This window comes from Phoca vitulina, unplaced genomic scaffold (assembly GCF_004348235.1).
Source record: "Phoca vitulina isolate PV1807 unplaced genomic scaffold, GSC_HSeal_1.0 scaffold27, whole genome shotgun sequence".
In the NCBI taxonomy this organism is placed as follows: domain Eukaryota; kingdom Metazoa; phylum Chordata; class Mammalia; order Carnivora; family Phocidae; genus Phoca; species Phoca vitulina.
The window spans coordinates 12,783,670-12,807,861 of NW_022589730.1; the positions used below are offsets into that span (position 1 = coordinate 12,783,670).

General features: G+C 38.0%; 1 protein-coding gene across 2 annotated transcripts; it reads right to left on the reverse strand.

Annotated features, from left to right (window-relative positions):
* Positions 1 to 363: 363 nt before the first annotated feature.
* SERPINB11 (serpin family B member 11) lies at positions 364 to 23,887 on the reverse strand. Of its 2 annotated transcripts, XR_004301617.1 has the most exons (9): positions 23,761 to 23,887; positions 18,410 to 18,594; positions 17,278 to 17,337; positions 15,966 to 16,094; positions 15,026 to 15,143; positions 7,201 to 7,343; positions 6,129 to 6,284; positions 3,479 to 4,060; positions 364 to 431 (listed from the first exon to the last, which is right to left on the reverse strand). XR_004301617.1 is itself a non-coding variant. In XM_032422776.1 (8 exons), the coding sequence occupies exons 2-8, from the start codon at positions 18,575 to 18,577 to the stop codon at positions 3,656 to 3,658; spliced, it is 1,179 nt and encodes a 392-aa protein (XP_032278667.1). In that variant the 5' UTR covers positions 18,578 to 18,594; positions 23,761 to 23,887; the 3' UTR covers positions 3,261 to 3,655. The 2 variants fall into 2 exon arrangements, 1 of the variants encoding a protein (XP_032278667.1); XM_032422776.1 differs by lacking the exon at positions 364 to 431 and having other exon boundaries at positions 3,261 to 4,060.
* Between the last annotated feature and the right edge of the window lie 305 nt (positions 23,888 to 24,192).

The following is a 24,192-nucleotide window of genomic DNA, read 5'->3' on the forward strand; positions in this document are numbered from 1 at the left end:
AAGGAACATGGGACACTAAAGCAAAGACTGAGAGCTAGTCAAGCATCAGTGTTATTGTTACCGGAAGAACTGGAGCCTCCTACCAGCAGCTCTTTCTCTGTTGCCTTAGCTAACTAACTCGATAGGATGACCTCAGACCATGACATAATAGCAGTAACATGGGAAAGCCATATAACTAATCATCCAAACCAGGACAATTTTGAGTGTGAAATAGGAAGCTACTGATTATCACACGAGGGCAACAGAGGTAAGCCACGCCTGAGCCAGTCATACCAGGATTATAGTCACCCCATCAATCCAGGCACTTCAAGGACAGCACAGGGAGAAGGAGCTAGATTCCTCAATACGGAAGTTTGAGGGTGGGGATTTCCCTCCAAGGTGGTCTCCATTAAGTCTTCATTTCTGCCATTCCATTCTGCTCCTGAAAATTTCTGAGAAAAAAATGACAGATTTAGAAGTAAAGGGAAAAAGCTATACTTACCAGTAAATACACAGACAAATCTCTCTCTGGACCATTATCCAGGTGGTGATTTTTTCTCACTTTGCCTTTTAATTTTGCAGCAATTTCACATGGAGGAGGCCACTCAGAGCAAAGAGACCCAAGAAAAGTTTGACGTTCTATGCCCCAGATGCACAATGACTCAGATTTTGGTTTGATGCTATTTACTGGCCATGGGGAAATACCAGGCTTCCCTGTGCATCGAGGTGTGGTTGTGAACGTGGTTAGGAAAGCAGTAATTCTGTATGAGTCGCTGTGACATTGTATATACCAAACACTCATCTGGAGGCTCAGTGTTCTTGAGATAAGAAGGGGAAAAAAGACCACTGACAAACTCAGAGGAGCTTTTAAGTATGAAAGGGAATAAAACTGACAGAAATGAAAAAAAAAAAGACTATCAGAAAACATCTAAGAAAAAAGTAAAGACTTCTTTGTTTTTGAAATCCAGCTAAAGGAGATTTTCCTCCCTACTTCCTTTTTTAAAAAAAATTACTAGTCTTTAACTTTCTTGGAGCGGTTTTAGGTTTATAGAAAAATTAAGCAAAAAGACTTCCCACCTACCTCCTTTGGGGCCCCTCCCAAATTCCCCATTATTAACATCTGGCATTAATGTCATACATTTGTTACCGTAACCAATGAGCCAATACATTTACTATTATTATTAGTTAAATTGGTAATTACTTAGATACATTGTTATTAACTAAAATCCATAGTTTACATTAGGGGTCACTCTTCGTGCTGTACATCCTATGTGATTAGACAGACGTGTATGGACATGTCTTCTCCAGCATGGTGTAATATTGAATAGTTTCATGGTTCTAAGTGATGGACAGTTGGGTTGTTTTCCTGTCTTGGCTATTGTGAATAATGTTGCAATAAACATGGGAGTGCAGAAATCTCTTCCATATACTGATTTCATTTTCACTGGATATGTACTCAGAAACGAGACTGCTGGATCATATAATAGTCCATTTTTAATTTTCTGAAGAACCTCCGTACTGTGGTCAGTAATGGCTGAACCAATTTACATTCTCACTGACAATGCATAAGGGTTCCTTTTTATTTACATCCTTGCCAACACTTGTTCTTCTTTTCTTTTCCTAACAAGTGTGAGGTGATACCTCATTGTGGTTTTGATTTGCATTTCCCTGATAATTAGTGATATTGAATATCTTTTCATGTACCTGTTGGCCATTTGGATGTCTTCTTTGGAGAAATGTCTATCCAGGTCCCTTACCCATATTTTTTTTACTGAGATAAAATTGACATACAACATTAGCTCTTTGAAGAGTGAAAATAGCTGTGCTCTCCCCATCCCAGCTGGGTGCCCTAAAAAGCTCTTGGCTCCATCCTACAAAGAGGCTCAGGATCCTGACTCTAGCGCCCCTCCCAGCTGTGCTCTCAGGGGCTGATTTAATTGCTGTCTCTCCAAGTCCTCCTTTCCTAGCTCAGCACCCATACTGGTGCTTCTGAAGGCCCATCTGTGAGAAGTATTCCCTGCTTTGACTCTAAATGATGACCATCAGCTCAGTTCCCATCCCTTCAAGAGGACTCTAAGGTTCTATGACTGCAACCTGGGAATGGGCACTCATTCTGAGTCTTTTTAACAGATGGAGGCCAAGCCAAATGAGTGCCATGCAGCTCGGCTATGGTCATGCCCAAGGCGTTTGGTCCACACGATACCTCCGTGCTCCTGCACAGCACAGGCCAGGTTCGTGTCGAAGGACCCAGCATTCACTGGACTGGTTCCATTCACTGTCTCTTCAGGATGATTAAAGTGAGAAGTAGATGCCAAGATACAACTCTTTTTTTTCTCCACCCATCACTGTTGCTTCAAGTCTCTCCATTGTTCCACAGTTAAACCCACTGTGCCCGGGGACTACTGGGATATTCTGTGAAGTAGGCCAAGGTGGCTTATGAAGCATGAGCTTATAAAGGATCACTAGAATAGCACGCACAGCTACTTTATCTTTGTTATTAGAGAGTAAAGTCAGCCCCATCCTTCAGTGCCCTGATGGGAAAGAAGAGCTACTGTCAGCTACCACCACTGTCAATAGTAAAAGAGGGTGTCCCAGAACCTCGGGAGGGAAGCAGTGGCTGATTTTAGACTGCCTCTTCCAAGACAGGCTTAGGGAAGAAAGAATTGAGGGGATCCTCTGCTTTGCTCACATCTCTGACAGAGTTCTGAAAGGAAGTACTTACCAAGAGGGCACTGAGAAGGCAATAAATATATCATGGCCTTTATTATCTGATTATCACCTCATGTTATCTTGAGTAGAAAATAAGAAGGATTTCTTTTTAAGTTTTTTCAAATTTTAAAAATAAAAATGCCTTTTTAATAAAAATATGATTTCTGTTTTTTTGCTATTCTGAACTTTTACTCACTGCATTATTAAAAAAAAAAGAGAGAGGGAGGGTGGGAGAGAGAGGAAGGAAGGGAAGAAGGAAGGTAGGAAAAGTGGGAGGGAGGAAGGGAAGGACAGAGAAAAATGAATGAAGGAAAGAAGGAAGGAACAAAGGAAGGGAGGGAAGGAGGCAAAAAGAAAAATCTATTATTCAATTTAGGGCTGAAAATATTTGGCCAAAAATTCCATAAAAATGTTCACTGAATTAGACTTCTCCTTATTCAGTATCCTTTCATAAGTCATTTAATTGCTGTGGTATATTAAAAATCTTTAAAGAATTGAGGCATTTTACGTATTTATTATAGTGAATACAGAATTTTGAACTAAAATTCATGATGTTGTATCTATGCATGCAAGGAAAATTACAATATTTAAAAATCCCATCACAGTTGAAGCCCTCGAATTGGTTTTCTGAAGGTAGATTGGTCACTTTTTCAAGAGCTTATGGATATATAGAAGTCAAACAAATCTAACCCTTTAAAATTAGTCTCACTGACTTGATTACGTCACCCAGATAGCACTTAAATGAGGCTCCAAAGACAAGAGAACTAGAGGAGCTTTTTTGTAAATGTACCTTCTTCCATGATTTCCATAATCTTAAGGTCCACCAATTCAAGGTACAGGTTGAGAGAGATCCTAGCCCCATTTTGCAGATGAGTGAAGTGAGGTACAGAGGTGTGTGGGGGATGAACTGCTTTTAGTCATGGGTTTGTCCCTGCACCTCCTCTGAGCCTTGCTCAAGCCCATTTGTTTAGGGAGAGGCAAGCTTGCCACAGAAGAGGATCGTGTTGGTATGGCTGTGCCTTATGAAGAACAGGAATGGGTGGTTCGCCAGGAACCGAGCCCGGATGGGGAGTCTTTTCACGAGGAAGCTGTCCCCTGTGGCTGCTGCCGCCTCGGTGCCCTCTTCGTTGACGTCCACATATGACTTGTGGATGACCTTTGATAAATACAGGCCATCACCTGGTGATATTCCAGAAAGGTCAGCTTTGATCTCATTGAAGATATCTGTCATGCCCAGGGAATTTAGCAGGGAATTTAGCTCATACTTGATTTCAAGTTTGAATCTGGGGATGTGTACTTCAACTTCCCTTTCCACCATGTTAGCAGAGCTGGTCCACTCGTGAAACGTCTTCGTGTTCAGCTGCTTCTCTACCTGAGACAAAACACAGATGAGTCCACATGAGCCAAACACGTGCTCTCTGTATTAAATGCTGTTTGTTTTGTAATTCCCAATGTGAATGATTCAATGTATTGCTTTCTTTTCTACTTTGAAAATGTGTTCCAGTCCCATCTGGAAAAAAGAAACAGAATCTCACACTCAGCCACATCTTCCCTGTTCTACTGTCTATCTTTTGTCCATGTTTCGTAAGTCAATGCCTCAAATGTGTGTCCTACGGCCTTCTGCCTTAACTCCCTCAGCAGGTAGGCTCCACCTACACTCCCTCTCTTGCCTCTGGAGTCCTGGTGTGTCCTGGGTGAATTCGCCATTTCTCCTGGGTTCTCAAACCTGAAACATTTCGTTGCACCCTCTATTATGAACTTGCTTCTCCTTTGGCTTCTGTGACGCCAGCACCCCCTTGCTCTGCTCTGCTTCACTTCCCTCCAGTCCTTCTCTGCTATTCCCCGGAAGCTCAGCTCTACACGCCCCTTCATGCCTCCACCTGGCCATGCAGCCTCACATCCCAGCTTCTCATCCTCCACCCAGTGCTATAATTTTGTGTAAGCTCTCCCCTTGGGCAGCCAGCCCTCCCCACAGCTCCAAAATGGCATCCAAAACCCCATCATTCAAATATGAGAGTTGAAAACTTTTGGCCACCTTCTCTCCATCCTGACAATATACAATCAGACATAAAGTAAAGGTGGTTTTTCTTCCTATCTTTTCCTTTCGTCCTTTTCTGCCCTAATCCAAGTTACCATGACTTCATATTGCAAATCCACTTCGTGGCCTCACACCCCTAAGGCATTGGCATGTGCTCTTTGCTCTGGTGAGAACAAAAGAGTAGGCTTGTTCCACATACTCAACTTCTACTCCTCCAGTGAGGCATCGAGATTATTCTACGAGGAGCCTTCCTGATTTCCTCATTCTCTACTCTCTACTCTACTTCCACAGGACTTTCGGCAGTTTATCATGGCATTTGTTACATGATATTTAGAACTCTGTATTGGAACCACGCATTTGTCGGTGTTCTAGAACCCCCGAGAATTCTCAGCATAAACACTCAATGTTTGGTATATAAATGAATAAATGAACAAATAAATGAATGTATCACAAGCTGATAAAGACCTCTTCTAAACTGCTTCCAAAATGCTATCTGCCTCCAAATATCTTCCCATGGCAGCCCACCACAGGCAACCAGAAGTCCAAGCCCCTCTGAACTGGCCACACCAGTTCTCATGGCCATGGCCATGCTTCTCTTCCTAGAGGTCCAAATGCATACATCCCACCTCAGGTGTTTCAAGAAGCCTTCCCTATCCCCCAGCCACCTGTGCCACATTGTTTAACCTCAAGCAGGCACTCCCTGACTTAGAAACCCCTGACTGTGGCCATCCCACCTGTGGGCGTAGGTCAGCTTCCCTAAGATCCCAGAAGCACAGCTGGTCTCCCAAGAAACTGTTTGTCCTTCCAGCAGAGCACTGGGAAGTCCCAGCAAGGCCGGGGAGGAAGTGCAGTTACTCTGTATCAGGGCTTGCCTGCTTCTGTGCCGGGCAGCATTGGCTGCAGCCAGGGACAGGGGCTTAGACCCAAACTCCTGCCACCACCATGACCTGTTCTCAGGGGCTGTGGCACTCATTTCCCCCACAAAATCAGGATGCTAATAAGGGTGGCTAGCTCATGAAAGCATGTCATATTTGGGCTGGAAAAACTGCTCCTGAGAGGGAAGATGGCTTAATCAGATTTCAGTGGACTAAGACCCTAAGCAGCATTACAATTTCACTACTACAGAATCATGTTTCCCAAGTGTCAAGTAACCAGTAGGTGTGATATTTGTACAAGATGGCACTTTGGCCTCCTTGTGCCTTCTTTGATGTAAGAATGGATTATTCCCCCAAAATATACTGTCCTGAGGGCAGGGACCAGGGTCCTCTCACAGCCCCTGGGGCAACCCCACTGAACCCAGAGTGTGACTGAATTAGGGACTGACCACACTAGCATCATGGGGTACACAGAGTTGGGAGGCTGGGTATGAGCAAACGTTTCTCTGCACATTAGCATTCTTTACCTGTTCTAGACTGACCGTGCCTACTGGAAGCAGAATAATCATGCTTAGTTTGTTGTTAACATAGGGCAGCTCAAGAACTTGCATTTGCGGTTCCTTTATGAAGGCTAATTTATATGTTCCAGTTTGATACATCATTTCCACAAATACGCTTTTACCCTATTTTTTAAAAAAAGATTGTAATTAGGTAGAATAGTTACATATATGCATGAACATGTATGTACAATGATTTTTTTTTTTGCCTAACATGAATATCTGCGTTAACACTAAAGGCAAGGATGGGGCACCTGGGTGGCTCAGTCATTAAGCGTCTGCCTTCAGCTCAGGTCATGGTCCCAGGGTCCTGGGATAGAGTCCTGCATTGGGCTCCCTGCTCTGCGGGAAGCCTGCTTCTCCCTCTCCTACTCCCCCTGCTTGTGCTTCCTCTCTCACTGTGTCTCTGTCAAATAAATAAAATTAAAAAAAAAAAAAACACTAAAGGCATGGGGAAAATATAAACAATAAAGTAACCCTTTATTACTTTCCTTTGCAAAGGTTATTTTTTATTTTAAAATAAGTCATTGTTAGAGCCTAACTAGTTCAAATAATATATATAATCATCTATATATAAAATATATATGTATAGTAATATGTATAGTAACAATAATGTTTCCCCAAAACAAAGCTAACATTACCACCTAAAGTGATTTATGTGAAAAATGACATCATAGGATCATTTTCTTTTTTAATCCAATTGGAGACTCTCTAGGAGAAAAATAATATAGATGGTTTTGTTGTGCTGAGAAAACAGCCACAGCATATGTGGGAAGAATGTGTGGACAGGGGAAGAGCGAGGAGAGAGCATGCTCTCTTCTCTCCCAGGGTGGCCCCCATGTCCAAAGACTCCGGTTTAGTGCCCTGTGAGAAAGGTTACTGTCACCTCATGAGGAAAAATGAAGATAAAATTCATAAAAGACACAATTAAAGAAACCTATGGAAACCTAGACCAGTATTTTCACTAAAACTTTCTAAACTGTCCTTAAATGATTATTGCATTCTTCAGAATTTATCATCAGTCTAAAAACAAAATACTTACCTCACTTAGCTGAAAAGGGGTTTGAACTGTCTCTCTTTCCTGGAACTTATTTTGCCATTGTCCTTTGAAATATATGGCGTTCACCAGGACCATTACACAAGAAGGGTCAATTGTTCCCTTTCCAAAGAGGTTTGTGACTTTTCCTTATAATAATAATAAAAAAAACAGATAATGTATTTGGATTTGAACTTGGGTTTATTAATAACAGAGAGTTGAACAGTCACTAGAAATTTGGAACCATTTCTTTTTTAAGGCTAGTTATAAATTTGAGATGCCAGGAGAACTACTTTATCTCCTGGCCATCGAGGCTGTCCTTACCAAATGAAGTTTATGTCCAAGAATTAAATACTTTGTTATTTCTAATCAGAAGATGGCATCTAGGGAGTAGTTAGTATATTAGCTAATGATCAACTTGTCTTATACCTAGTTATATCCAATGCTTTCCTATACATTACTGCTTATTTAAAAAAATATTAATAATCTCTTACGGCTTCCTTCTAATATTTATCAGGCTTTATACTTACCAGCACCCCACCACATCCAAATATTTTAAGTATTCAAAAGACTCATTCATTCTTATAATGTCCTAGCAATTAGTGTATCACAAGTATATACCAAGACTTAAAGTAAATATGTATCTGAAAATGAGAATTTATAAAAATATACAATCAGATATACCAGTCAGATTGAACACCAAGCCCTCTTGGTGCACTCTGGTGCACTGCAATTTATAAAACCTTTTTGGAATATAATCTAACAATAGGAAACATAGGGATATCCGGAACATTAGACTCTAAGCTTAATTTTTCCATTACTGTTCTAAGTAAGTTAACAGATCTGAAAAATTTGTAGACCTTTCCAAGCATTTTCTAACTTAATACAAAGAATTAAATAAATACATATTTTAATCTGGTCACCTATTACTAAGCTTGAATAACATCTATCAATCTATCAATCAACAAAATACTGTTGAGAGTTCATCACTGGTAAGTGAAATAGTAAGATATGAGTATGTTAGAAACGTGGTCTTTATTCTCAGAGAAGTATTTATATTACTGACATCCTCTTCATAAATGCAATTAGCTCTAATTTAATACTTTAATGTTATTTCATCCTAATTTTGTTACTTAATAAACTTAATTCTTTCCTATATCAAGGAATATGATTGTCTACATTCATAAACCTCAGAAACTACTGGTACAATGAGTTGGTGGCACAACCACACAGAGACAGGTTATTTCAACATGGTAATTTGTACATCTCTAGTTGGGTAGATATATCCTAAGGACAGAAAGAACTGCAAAAAATATCTTAAGCTACTGTTACATTCTATTAGTATTGTTACTTTGAGACCGTGTTTATGTTGAATGATGTGATTTTGCAATAATATTGGTGACACTGGAATCTGGGATTTTTGACACAAGATAAAAGAGAAATAGATATAAAAAGGAGGCATGTTAAGTAAAAATCCTATGAATCTGAATTTGAACTGGTCATATCAGTAAGAAATTATGCTGTATTTCATCTAAAAAAATGTATGCACTGAGAAGGCCTATAAACAATAACCAAGCCAGTATCAATGAGTACTCTTGTACCCAGATTATGGTCTCTAAATATCATTTCTCATTAAAATGATTCAGGATCCCCTTGAGAAGTAAGTAATTCTAGGTCAGGAGTAGGACATGCGTCTGGAACATCTGGTCAAACTGGAAGGCAAGGAAGCTATCAAATTCTGCAGGGTGGTGTCAAAAGGACTTAGAAACCAATAGAAAGATGTGACCCCTGACTAAAAGGGGCCAATAAACTGAAACACCTCAGAATGTCTAAAATTATGAATTCATAAGGATATTTTAAAAGTAAACTCATTGGTTGGGGCACCTGGGTGGTATAGTTTGTTGAGCGACTGACTCCTGGTTTTGGCTTAGATAGTGATCTCAGGGTCATGAGATCAAGCCCCATGATGGGCTCCATGCTCAGTGCAGAGTCTGCTTAAGACTCTCTCTCCCTCTGCCCCTGCCTTCCCCCTCTTTCTCAAATAAATAAATAAGTCTTAAAAAAAATAAAACTCATTGGCTATCTTCGAAGGATGCTAGAAGGAAAAAAAAGGTAGTTTTGACATTGGTATTAGAAAGAATCCAGCATTCTCTTTTTGTTTTTCTCATATGAACAGTACTTAGAATAACCAAATACTTTTTTATGAGGTGAAGTATCTTATATAGAAATATTCCAGCTTATAAAGAAGTAATGCAAGAATTGGAATACTACTTTATAACCCCTATTGAAATAATGGACCTAAGCAATTATCATCAAAGGCTACTAGCATCATAAAAAAGGGAGGGCGCCCAGACATTATTTATTTCCTGATGGAAACACAACACCTCCAATGAAGCATATTTATCAAAAGTAAAAAACAAACACACAAGCAAAAATCACCAGAATCTTATCAAGTTTCTAGGTCTAACTGCCAACTTATGAGAAATATAAAAACAGGAAATTATTAAACGACATTTCAAGGTGTAATCATCATCACCTAGACTATGAGAAAATGCAGGCAAATATCTATTTCCTTCAACAAATTTTCTGTAAGAAAAAAAAGGAGGGGAAATTAATAAAAGATCAAAAGAGAAATTATTAAAAGATAAAAAAAGATTTAAAGAGATTTCTTTAGTCAATAAGAATATGGTTTATGACAGACCAATATCCCTGGCAAGAACTATAAGGAAAGCTGAATACATTTTTTTTTTAAGTTCTACACTGCGTTGTTTCTGAAGCAACTGCTAATCATAAGCAATGGAGATGCAAAAAATCTGAGCAGAAAGTGACTAAAAGAGACAGAGAAACTGAGTAGAACATCATGAGAGGGTTGGGAAGACCAAAAATAGAGTTCAAAGAAGCAGGAAACCAACACTGAAGGGGTAACGATCCCAGAGACAGGAGAAAACCTGGGCAGGTGAGCTCAATAGAGAGTTCTGGACAATTTTTCCCTCAAAGTATAATGAAGTTTCAAAAGTTGCCCCACACCTAGATAAGAAGAAACACAGCAGCAAGTGAACCAAGAATTTAAGAACTACTTATAGTCTCTCAGTGCTAAAGAAAAAATAATTGAAGTTCAGGATCTGGCAAGGTGGAAGAGGTGTTTCATAATGAAGAAAGAACTGATCCACTGAGAAGATACAGCAATTTAATATCTATGCACATAATAACACAGCTTCAAAATATGCATAGCAAAACTGGACATAACTAAAAGGAGAAACAGAAAAATCCACAATCATAGTGGAAGATTTTAATACAGCTTTCTCAGTAAATGATAAAAAAGCAGACAAAAAATAAGCAAGGATATGCAAACATAGACATCAAAATTAACAAAGTTGGCCTGATAAAATTAAACATCTCACCCAATAACTAAAGAATACACATTATCTTTAAGTGCACATGAAAATTTTACCAAATTCAAAACATATGTTTTGCTACAAAAAGGTCTCAATAAATTTCAAATAACTGAATTATTATGTTCTTTGATTACAAAAAAACAACTAAAAATTAGTAACTAAAAAACAACGAGAAAATTTCCAAATTTTTGGACATCAATAGAGCACTTTTAAATAACCCATGATTCAGAGAAGAAATCTCAATGAAAATTAGAAAATATTTTGAACTGAGTAATAGTGGAAATAAAACAAATGGAAAATTGTGAGATGGAGTTAAAGTGACACCAGAAGGAAAGACATTGTCTTAAATGTGTACATTAAAAAAAGATGGTCTGAAAATCAATTGTTCATCTCAAGAAACTAGAAAAAGAATAGCAATTTAATACGAAGATAGTAAGAAGAAGGAAATAAATGATAATCATAAATATTAATGTAATAAAAAATCTATATTAGAGAAAGTAGAAATCGATTCTTTGAAAAGACTAAAAACTATAAATCCATAATAAGTCTAACCAAGAAAAAAAGAAAAAATGCACCATTTAGATTTCTAGGAATAAAAAGACAACATTATATATCCAAAAGACATTAAGAAGATAATACAAGGCTATTAAGAGCAATTTTATGCTAATACATTTGAAAATTCAGATAAAATGGACATATTTCTTGAAAAAAAATTCAAAAACTTACACAAAAAGAAAACAGAAAATGTATGTAGGCCTCTATTTACTAGAGAAATCAAATCTCTAATTAAAAATTTCCCACATAGAAAACACCAGGCACAGAGGGTCACCAGTGAATTCTTCCAAATATTTAAAGGAGAAAAATGCATACTAACCTTACATAAACTCTTTTTTGGAAATTAGAAAAAGAGGAGAAACATGAATATTTCAATAAATAAAAACTAAGGCAAAATTCTTTCATAAGCATAGGTGTAAAATCTCTAAGGAAAATATTAAGAAATCAAACCCAGTGATAACACAAAAAGTATAATATACCATGACCAAGTCTGGTTTATCGTAGGACTAAAAGGTTGGTTTAACACTAAAAATCAATTAATGTAATTCACTAAATTAGTCTAGTAAAGAAGAAAAATCTTAGCTCAATAGATTTAGAAAAGGCTTTAATATAATATGGTTAGTCATCTGTGCCAAAAATTCTTAGCAAACCAGAAATAGAAAGAAACTTCCTTAATCTGAAAAAAATATATTCATAAAAATATCTGCAACAAACATTATACTTAAATATATATTATTAAAACCATTCAGAAACAAGATATAAATCCAGAAACAAGGCATAACAAAAGGACACCCAGTATCAGCACTTCTATTCAACTGCAGGCACTAGCCAAAAAGAAAAGAAAAGAAGCAAGAAAGGTTGAAGAGGAAATGATTGTATTTATAGAAAATCTAAAATAATATATAAACTAGATTTAAGAGAATTCAGCAATGTTAATATATGAAAGTCAATTATATATTTCTACATCAACAACAAATAAAATTTGAAATAATTGATACTAGTTAAAATTTGGTAAACACTTCAAATATCTGAAAACCATTTATCAAAAGACATACAAGACATTAACATACAGAAATACAAAATGTCGTTGAAAAAAATTAAAGAGGACCTAAATAAACAGAGGTAAACTTCATGGAAATGGATTAGAAGCTGAATATTATAAAGATGCCTGTTCTCTCCAAACCTATAGATTCTATATATAACACTCCAACTAAAATTTCAACTAGTATGTTTAACAAAAATTGACAAGTTGATTTTACAATGTGTATGGATTCCATTTATGATGAAATCATACGGCATCTGCTTTTCTCAGTCTGACTTATTTCACTCAGCATTAATACCCTCTGGGTCCATCCAGGTTGTCACAAATGGCATGATCTCATCTTTTTTTATGACTGCATAGAACAACTACAAATGAATAAACAAAGAGCAGAATCAAACCTATAAATACAGAGAACAAATTGATGGTTGCCAGAGGGGAGGCAGAGGGAGACAGAGGCTTCCAGTTATGGAATGAATAAGTCAAGGGAATAAAATCATAGCATAAGGGATATAGTCAACTATACTGTAATAGCGATGTATTGGGCTAGATGGTAGCTACACCTGTGGTGAACACAGCATAATGTATAAACTTGAATCACCATGCTGCAAACTTGCATAACATTGTGCATCAGCTATACTCAAATATAAATAAATAAAATCTATATGGAATGCAAAAAATCAAGCAAGCTAAGTCAAGGCAGCCCCAGAAGAGGATCAACACTGAACTTAACACTTCTGGCTATCAAGATGTATTGTAAAGCCACCATAATTGTGGTATTTTCATGAGAATAAATAGATAGATGGAGCACACTGAACCCAGAAACAGACTCATACATATATGGTCATCTGATTTATGATAAAGTTTACATTGCAGTGTAATGGTGAAAGGATCCTCTTCCCAATAAATAGTGCTATGTCGGCTAGATGTCCATGTGGAGTGGAATGAATTTTTAAATGAATCTTGACTATAGTGAAACAATAAAGGTTCTAATAGATAATGTATAAAAATATTTTCATGAGCTAGGAGTAGGCAAAAGATTTATTTAAAAGTATGCTAAGGTACTGACTGTAAAGGAAAAGATTGATAAATTTTACTCCTTTCAAATTAAGAACTTCTATTCATCAAAGGCACCATTAGAGGAAGATACAAAATGGTAGAAATTACTTGCAACACATGTATTCAGTAACTCCTAAAAATGTATAAGAAAAAAACAGACAAACCATCCTTACATATGGGCAAAAGACTCAAATAGGCACTTTACAAAGGAAGACATGAAGTGTATGAAAAATGTCCAATGACATCATTCATAAAGGAAATACAAATTAAAATTAAACTAACTACAATGACTAAAGTTAGTAAGACTAACAGGTGTTGGCAAAGTTGAGGAATAAATAAAACTCTCATTCATTGCTTGGGCAAGTATATTGGCAAACCACTTTAGAATACTGTTATCTACTAAAATTGAATATATATACACCTTATATGATCAGCAATTCCATTCCAAGGTATCCATCCAACAAAATCACATACAACATATGTACCAAAAGATGTGTATCAAAATGCTCATAACAGTGCTATTCATAATAGACCCAAACTAAAAATGTCCCAAGTGTTCGTTAAGACTCGGTAGAATGGATAAATAGATTTAGGTATTTTCAGAGACCAAAACAGACATCAATGAAAATGAGCAAACCGTGCCAACCTGTAGTCACATGGATGACTCTCACAAACAAAATGTTAACCTAAAAAAAAAAACCTAAATATATGCTTTATGATTCTAATTACATGAAATTTTTAACTAGGCAGAATTAATATACAGTAAAGAAGTCAGAGAAGCCTTAATGTTTGGCAATAAGGCGGTTTAGTTTCTGGGAGGAGACACAAGAGTGGCCTTAGAGTGTGCCCTTCCTAGTAACTAATGTTTTATTTCTCTGACTTGGTAGAGGTGGAGGGAGGTTACCTGAGGGCATTCACTTTTGTGATAATTTCTGCTTTGTGATAATTCATTGAACAGCAAACATAGAATGTATGAAATTTTCTATAAGTATATATATTTCAATCAAAAAAGTTTAATTTAAAAATCAAGATGTAAGAAACATACTGACCAACTGCAATGTAGAAACGTTATTTGGGTCCTGATTCAAACAAAAAAAGAGACAATTGGGGAAATACAAAAACTCACTGCCTATTTGTTAATATTAAATGATTATTTTTAAATTTATAGATATAATAATGATGCAGTGGCATTTTATTTTAAATAACTTATATTTTTGAGAGGAAACAACCTGAAAAAAAAGATGATTTCTGGGATTTGTCCTGGAAGAGTTAGGGGGAAAGGGCAAGGGAAAATAGCTTTAGATAATAAATCCTGCAGCTGAGTGATGAGTCAATAAGGATTCACTATAGTATTCTCTCCACTTGTTTTTCTTTAAATCTTTCCTTAACTAGATGTTTTTAAATAATGAAATGGATACATCTTTAAATCTACACATTTAACCTGCAATTTCAAAGAAATATTTGACAATCAGAAAGTTTATTTTAAAATCGTGAAAGGTAGATTTAAAATTAATTAAATTTAATTGCAGAATGTACAACACTTCTGTAAAGTAGAAATAGTGTTCTTCTCATTCTCAGAGTCACTGAGCTTTAGCTCCCAATCAGGATAAATGACTGTAAAGGATATTTACAAATATTCCCAAATACTCCCCCATTTCCTCCATTCTTGACCTGCCTGTGTTGGGTCCTGGACTTCAACCAGATTCCTTGTTAGCATTGACTCAGAGAGCTTATCAAAACAGTGCAAATAAAGTTTGGAGACACATGTGGGACTTATTCTTACCATTAGTTTTACTTTCAACCCAAGCATTAATAGTTTTCCTCGTTTCTTCTGGAGACCATTCAAAATCAACAGTTTGTGGTGTGGCTTGATACAGTTTCTCAGAACAAGTTAAATATTGCTGTAAAAGAAAGGACAATCACACACAAAAAATAGTGTAAGGGAAGCAAAAGCCTAAGCTCTATGTGTTCTAAAATCTACAACACAGAGACAAAAGCAGCTCATGTATATACGTCTGCAAGGAAACAGAATCCATATGTACTTATTCTTAATAAAACAAATGGATTTAAACAAATCAAAAAGCTTTCCAAAAGGAATGTTCAGAAATGTTTGGTTGTTTCTTCTATCATATCATTGGAATTCTTCATTCTAAAACACTCAAAGCAAAATGGCAAGTTGCAGTTCACTCTCACTACTCTGTCCTCTCAAAGCAGACAAATGGGAATTGCTGCCCTATGTTCTAGATTGGAAAACTGAGATCTAGGGCGATTACATAAGTAAGGACCAGAGTGGTACATTTTGCTTGTTTGAGGTCTAACGGAGAGCTAGGTCTCCCCATGGTGTGTGTGTGTGTGTGTGTGTGTGTGTGCGCACGTGTGTGTGTGTGTATGTGTGTTTGTGCTTCATCCCTGACCTTGATGTGTGTGTGTGTGTGTGTATGTGTGTTTGTGCTTCATCCCTGACCTTGATGTGTGTGTGTGTGTGTGTGTGTGTTTGTGCTTCATCCCTGACCTTGATTCTTGGACAACTTTGGTGATTTTTGCAGAAATAAAATTTTTATGTGATATTTCACAACTTTAAATGGGAATTTGGTAGAACCATTTCACTGAAACTCAAGTCAAGTCAGCTCAAATTTAATCTCTTAAAGATGAATGTCATGTGGCTCTTCTCGCTCTTCACTTATTTTACGGTGTGATATTTACAGCATTCCATATGAACGTACCTGATGGAACACCATTGCCTTTGTCCCGTAGAGTCTGTTGGCCATGCTGAGGGTATAGTTAGAGTCTAGCTGGTTGATTTGAGAGAATAAGACTCCAAACTCTGAATGAATCTTTCCAGCTTGGCTGCACTGAAGCATCAATAAACAAAGAGTGGAGTATTAAGTTGCTTGATTTCTTGCCACCAGAGGGTTATAAATAATGTGAACACTGTAAGCAGAGAGCAGGATGATTGCCTCTGAATAAAAGGGTAGAGAATATTAACAAACAAGGAGCTGGAGAGTTTAAATCATGTTCCTTCTGTAGATTTCCTCTAGCACAATAATCTCAGCACTCTGTGACCTTACTCACAGATTGTGTGCAGAATTGGAAGCTGTTGCAAAACACATAAGCACTTGCTGGCCCCAGTGGGTTAGACCAAAAGCACAAGTTTTCGTAAAGAGATCCTAGTGGGGTCTTCAGGGCAATGATCCAAGTTTTGTTGCTATCCCTGTACTACAGCGTACCTATAGAATCATCTCTCCTCTCTGCCACACTACTTTCAATGTCTCAGTTTTCTGTGTGACATGTAACCAAACACTTCAGCACTTCACTGAACTGACCTTACTCACCCATCACAGGAGCAATTCTGTTAGACCTACAGCCTTGATGCATCTGAACTCAAGGACATTATAGGGGTATACCTACATTCCCTAAAGCAAAGTTTCCCAAACTACAAGCTTTCAACTCCTCACAACAAGTGGAGTTCTGTGAAGCAAGTATTCTGTGAACCTATATGCATTTATATGTTTTCTCAATCAATCACGATCAAACACAACCACCTTCATGTGTGAATTCTATATAATTTTTATGTCAAAAGGAATTCTCCTACTAGAAAAGAGCAGGGACCATGGTCCCAGGCAATGTGGGCTGGGCAACATTAGGTCTTGTTTATCTGGGATCTAATTATAAGGCAAAGCATCAGGGTCCTTTCTCAGTGCCCCCACTGAAAAAATCTACCACTCCACAGATGAGGCTGGCAGACTCAATCCCATATTGAGATTTATGGTGCAGTCCATAAAAGAACAGAAAGTTTGAGCAAGAATGACAATAAATGGTATGATAAAATCTGGGGCACTTTATCGTCATTATTATCATTATGTTAACTCTATAGGCTGTAGCGATTATTGGGAAGACCAAAAGAATAGATCAAGGGAGACACTGTTAACTCCCTAAAGGGCCAAAGAGAGGCTCTGTTACTCAACCCCTGCACTATAATTTCTTGTGCTCTTATGTTAAAGAACATTTGACAGCTCAGCAATGATATTATCATACCTTAGCTGAGTCCTTGAACTCTGGTTTTAATGACTCTGCAAAATGATTAAAATGAAGCACCTAGGAAAGAAAAAGAGGGATCTACTGGCATCAAAAGCAACATACAGTCCATAAAAGTGAGTATTTATAAGCATCTGTTTTTCCATTTCAGATAAAGACCAACAAAAATAGCTAACATTTAGTGATGTCACATTCTTAGTACTGAACTAAGCCTTCACATATCTTACCTAACCCTCTCAACAGCTTTATAAGTAGACAGTATTACCCCCATTTCGTGCTTGGGAAAATGAGCTCAAGAGAGATAGTCCCTGACAACCATCTGCCAGTGTCCAGGGACGGAGCTCTTGTCCACGAGGCTCTTCTGCCCCCTCCTACCATTCTCAGGTCATTCACTATGACAGTGCCCATCTGGGGTTCATATGAAACATTACATGGTGTCCCAATACAATACCTGTTTTGAGAGCAAGAAAATCATGAAAGTGCATCAAAATATGGAGTAAACAAATAAAAGGCAAACAATAATACAATATGTGAGTATTCTAGGAGTTGTTAAGTGATGTTCATCTAGACTTTCCATAACAATTAAAAATACATATAATGAAAAAAATCACTGTATATCAGCCTACGTAACCTGAAAAGTCACCCCTTTTCTCTTAGTCTCTCTCAGTTTCCCCATCTGTTAAATGGGGATAACAATCCCTACCTGCTATATAGGGCTCTTATGAACTTCAAATGTACTAATGAATATTTTTTAAAAACTTGATAGCTTTTAAAGTGTCATTAAGGTTTATTTTAAGTTACAATTCCAGAGGGCAAGAACAGTACCACACGTGTGTTCTCTGTCATATTTAAATCATTGAAAAAGTGAACTCTAAAAGTACACTGCAAAAATGTATGCGTGAGAGCACTGATGGGAAGGAAGAGACTGTGTTACATGTATTATGATATTTGCATTATTATTATTGCATTATTTAAGCCATCATTCATTTTTAAGAAATATGATTTTCCCAAATGTTTCTTCTTTCACAAGATGGCAGAATTCCCTTGGTATAAAGATGTGAGCATTTGGCTGACCCACAGGGGTGCATGGAAGACCTCTAGGCTATGGAGAAATCTTTGCTGTGTTCCATACCTTTTCCATCTGCTCTGCACTGTTTCCTCTGGCACCAAGGAGGACCATACTTAGAGCATAGAGCAGGCTCAGTGGTGAAAAGAAGATGTTATCTCCTACGTTGTTACTGTTCAGCTCTTTGAACACATCAAGGCAAAATTCAACGTTTGCTGTGCTGAGAGAATCCATTTTATGCCCAGCACTATCTGAGAATAGATGGGGGGAAAAATCTCAGAATATCACTTGGAAATACAGATAATCTATAGAGTTCATTTATTTCATTTCATGAATTTAAGAGACTGGGCACACTGTTTCATGAAAAATTACATATTCATAGTTTTTGAGAAATCTGTAAATGATAGAGGTGGGAATTCCCAGTAGTTGCAGATCCTAATGAATAGAAGATTCTGTTTCTTTCAACCAGTAGCTCAAAGCTGTCTCACTATCATTTGTGTACATTTAAAATTGTTCTGCAGCAAAAGAGCAGAAGGAATTAGGTTTTTGTGCTCTTACTGTCCATGCCATAAGACCCGCCCCCCCATCCTGGAATTTGTATAGAAAAATTCTCGAGCTCGGGCACCTGGGTGGCTCAGTTGGTTAAGCATCTGCCTTCGGCTCAGGTCGTGATCTTGGAGTCCTGGGACTGAGCCCCTCATCAAACTCCCTGCTCAGCGGGGAGCCTGCTTCTCCCTCTCCCTCTGCCTCTGCCCCCCCCCACTAGCGCTCACTCTCTCTCTCTCTCTCAAATAAATAAATAAAATGTTAAAAAAAAAAGAAAAATTCTCGAGTTATACAAGCTCAGCCAAATGAAATGCTGTCTCACTAGACTGCCCACCTTCACAGCCTCATAGGAGAACACTTTTCTACTTCCAGATACCTTCAGATTCTCCCCAAATGGCACAGTAAAAAAAACTGATTGCCTGCTGTTCAGCCCTTCCCTTCTTCTTTGCTAAGAAAACACAGATGTCGTGAAGCAGCTTTCACTTAGCCATGTACTTCAGAGAAGGCTTCAAGCTCCCCATGCCCCAAGAGCAAGCCTTGATTGGCTTAAGCCAACTGAGGTAATTATCCCCTATCAGTGACGAATTAGGTACAGACTTTTGAGTTATAAGAAGAAGTTCTGAAGTTCTAATGTACAGCATGGTGACTACAGTTAATAATAATGTGTAGTTCAAAGTTGCTGAGAGTAGATCTTAAGCATTTTCACCAAAGGGAAAAAAAAAAAACAACAAAAACCAGTTAACTGTATGAGGTGATGGATGTGATCTTGGTAAACATTCCACAATGTTTATGTATATGAAATCATCACACTGTACCCTTTAAATATATGATATTATATTTGTCGATTATTCCTCAATCAAGTTTTGGGGGAAATAAATAGAATTTTAAAGATCTGAAGGTGCCATGATCTTTGCTGATAAGGACAAAAAGTCACTCCAGGGCTTCTAGAAGAGGGCTCCCTTTGATAAAAGACTCACAGGGGGAAGCCTGCCCTCTCCTTCCTCTCAGTTGTTTTGTCTTCATGTGACTACTGTCATGACAGCCATTGTGTGACTGTGATGTAGCCAGCCCAAGAGGATAAGCCAGATGTCAGAGAGGAAAGGTGGACAGAACTGAGTAGACAGATTAACCCAACCTGGATCTGTCCTACCTTGGGATTTCTTGTCATGTAAGATGATGTTTCCTTATACTTTAGCTCGTTTTGACTGAGTCTTCTATTACTTGCAGCTAAAAGCATCCCGACTTACTTTAGGGATTTCTTTATACACCCTTATCCGCTAGAACCAATTAGCCCACCTACCTCACATTCACACATTTCTGGCCCAGCTACATCTTTTCCCTCATTTAGTCCCCCAGCTATCTGGAACTACTTCGTTCCTCTTCCTCTCGTCTTCTAGATTACAGCTGTGCACTCTTGTAGAAACCAAGTCTGGGCCTATATTCTCTAGGCTATTATGACAGATAGCCAGTCTATTATCTCCACCCAGGTATATTTATTTTAGTTACTAACTTGCCTTGTTTTCAGACAGTTCATATCTGAGCTGAGCTCACTGGAAGTGTGTTCTCGGGGGTGTGACTCTGTTGGGCTACTGATTTAGGCATTAGTGTCATACCTGTCACTAAAACATAGTGCTTTGTGCCTTACAAGCTAAACAAAGCCAAACCTAGGGTGAAGGCCTCAGATCTGGGGAAGGGAGCAGAGAGCACAGCTCAGCACTTCTCAGGCAGAGAGAGACTGAAAGGAAACATGTCACTTGTGGACTTTCAAAATAATGGCCCACCAAATTTATATGGCAAAAAATGGTGATGACACACACCTGTAATTGAAACTGGTTGTCCTAAAATAATCATTAAGAACTAGATGCTACCTATTTCCATTCATCAGACCACCCAACATAGTATAATAGAGCCTAGCAGTTATAATTATAATCAGCCTGGACTGTATTTTCCTTTGCTCCTGACAGTTTTTTTAAAGGTATAACACAAAAGTTTTGCTAATCTTATTTAATGAAAATACTAGCATATACCTTTAACAGGACACTGTTCTTCAAGTTAATTTTAATAGAGCTCTCTGTAACAGGTCTAATAATAATAACATCCTTGAAAGCTCTTAGTTACTTTAATAAGAAACCAATTCTGGTCCAGTAATGAAGCATCTCCAAACCTTAAACGCTCTTCATACTGCAGTCTGCATTTCAGTATCTGGAGTTAGCTAATGGAGTCAGGCTCTAGAATGCAATTTCAGATTTCAGATTTATAAGTAAATGTAAATTTATTCTTCTTAAATCCATGTCATATCGTCATTATAAAAAGCCTGCCTACATAGGAGAGTTACAGTAGCCTTGCAGTTATGGAGGCACCTAGGAAAAGAGTGTGGGGATATACTGAGAGACCACCTATGTGAGCAATGCACTCTTATTTTATTTTTTAAAGATTTTTTTAAATTTATTTTTGCAAGAGGGTGGGGGTGAGAGAGAGAGAGAGAGAGCACGAGCAGGGGGGAGGGGCAGAGGGAGAAGCAGACTTCCCGCTGAGCAGGGAGCCCGATGAGGGACTCAATCCCAGGACCCCGGAATCATGACCTAAGCCGAAGGCAGACGCTTAACCAACTGAGCCACCCAGGCGGCCTATGCACTCTTATATTATTAATCTGTTTGTTTCTTTCTTCTTTTTTAACCACAAGCATAGAGGACTGAAGTAATCATACCCCTTGGTCCTTAGCACAGCCATCATTGGGCCATAATTCTCTTCTTTGCTTATTGACTTCAACCCAATTCATTTTCTTTTTACTCCATCCCCACAGACAACACTTATAATTTGTAAAGCATATTCTTTTATTTACATGTGTCCTTTAAAAATATGTTTCCTTATTTTAGGCATTTTTTCATTTTCATCAATGATCTTACATTAAATATTTTTCACTGAGCACTACATTTTTAAGACTCATCCTGGTTTCTCTGGAAACATCATCTGTTACTTGTAAGTACTGTGTTTTTGTGCTTTCACATTTTGCCTATCCACTCCCCAGAGACAGACACCCAAGTGGCCTCCTCCTCCACACCATCAGCAACAGAGCTATGATGAACATCCTCATACACAGCCCTTTACACACCTGCCTGAGGTTTCTTTGTAAAGGAAATGACTGAATCGCAGGGTTTGTGTATGTGCCAAGCACTGCACACATTATTTGGAATTTAAGTCCTACAGGATGGGCTGTGTTACCCCCGTTTTGCAGGTAAGGCAGTGAGGGTTTGGGAAATCACACACTGTAAGTGGGCAAGCCATGATTTGAACCCAAGCCCATCTGTTCTGAAATCCATGCTCTTTCCACTTGCCACTGGATGCTATTCTGAGAAGTTTTCATTTGTGGTAAAATGGTTTTGTTTTTATAGCATTATCATTATTATCCTTATCTTATAAGGATAACATCTTACCAGAAAAAATAAGAAATTTTTGTCCAAGATACAAGGCATTAAGAGGCTTACTCTAACAGTTAATGGTTATTAAGTATAGTATTATTTGCCTCACTTCACAATAAGATCTTCTAGCTCTTCAAGCATTTAATTCACAGCACCAAGAAGAAAAGATTTAGGTTTAGGTTTTTCTCAAAAACTATTGGGAATATATAATTCGAATTAATGCATGAACTTTTGGTATTTGGCACGTTTATTTGTAAAACAGAGTTTTCACTATCATTCACCTAGCTCTTAAGAGCACTACTATCATCATTCATTTTCCAAAATTTCACTCTTCTGGCTGTTAGCACAACAGAGTATCCACGTTAATCTGGTGTTCAATGGATTTTATGCAGTAACCTTAATTGACTGTTTCCTCTACATCTGAGTAGTTGTCTCTGTGAGACACTGAGACACAAATGTGTGTATGAATTTACAGATTCTTATTCACTGAATATGTTAGTCTTCTTCACTAGACTTAGCGCTCCTTGAAGGCAGGGAAAACCTACCTGTGAAATCATCCATGTCTTGCACAATTACCCAACAATGGATATGTATTACAGAAATCAACAGTATAAATATTTTACAGTTTCTAGTTTAATTAATATTATGCAGTTGGTTTCAGAAAAGAGGACGCCATGAAAGACAGAAGTCCCAAGGCACACAGAATCCTACTGCAGACGCACAGACCCATAGAAGGACTTTGAAGTGAGCTCCCAAAGAAGGAAGGAATGGCAGAAAATTTCTTTTAGTGTACCTTTCTGTCTGCTTTTAGATGGAGAAAAATCCCTCCCAAGCAAAAGGAATGTGTCATCTGGAAGCTGTCATGGGAGAAAAACAGTAAAAGGATGCCCAAGGCTGCAGCCCTTCTAGGTTAAGAAGGAGGATCTCTAGAAAAAAGAACTATTCGGGAAATGTGAGGAACAAACATATCTTAAAAGGAGATACTGTCACTAAAGTATTGCAAGAGGACAGAACATTGTAAGGCATTCTTCCCAACACACCAAGTTATTAATAAGGCCACTCCAGTGCAGTTAAGATCCTCTAAGGAACTCAGAAAAGTTTCATCACACAGAGGCCAGAGCCATGTGTAATGCGCTCTGCTCTGAATAAGGGTTATGAGAAAGTAGAAAATATCAACAGAGATCTATTTTGCTAAACAAATCAGAGGTTTAAAATTAAGTCAGCCTGCCTCAAGGATTTCTAAAACGCACACCATCAATGTTAATGTATTAACAAACATGTTAATGTATTCATCAAGAGATCAGCAAAAGCCACACTCAATCGAAGAATAATCTTCACGCTCATTTGGCTCATTACACACCTGCCCAGCTACTGTATTATACTGCTCTTATCTGCTCCTCAAGGACAGCAAGCACAGCTGAAATAATGTAGTACAGAAATACTTCTCTTTACCTTTGTTGCTTTCCAGGGTGAAGTGTACAATTTGGCAGGTGAGATGAGAGCTGTGTCCCTGGAGAGGAAATATAAAGCCTTCACTTTTTGCCCCTCCCTTTCCATTGTGTCCTTAGTGATTCAGCTCTACATCCGCCTGGCAGAAAGGACAGCCCTGAGAAGGAAGTCCCTCTAAAAGCCACCCAGAGCTGCTCTGCATCCAGGAGACTCTCGGGATGGCCAGGGCTTTCTGGAGAAGTGCCCGGTTCTTAACCTCCTTCTGCCTTGCTAATGAGGACACATTTACAAGCCTAATCTCTATTCAAGAAAATAAGCTGTCTTTCTAAAAAGAGTAACTGGGACACATTCAAGTTAGCAGCACCATATTCAAAATTCCAAAGATTGCTGTTTCAGTGTGCATGGCAGACGGTGATACAAAAGGAAAGATCCCAG

Coding starts and splice junctions, on each gene's coding strand:
- SERPINB11 (XM_032422776.1), bottom strand. CDS start 18,577: ATGGATTCTCTCAGCACAGCAAACGTTGAATTTTGCCTTGATGTGTTC. Junction 17,338..18,409: donor GTGCAGAGCAGATGGAAAAG/GTATGGAACACA, acceptor TTTCTTTCCTAG/GTGCTTCATTTTAATCATTT. Junction 7,344..15,025: donor GGTTGAAAGTAAAACTAATG/GTAAGAATAAGT, acceptor TATTATTATAAG/GAAAAGTCACAAACCTCTTT.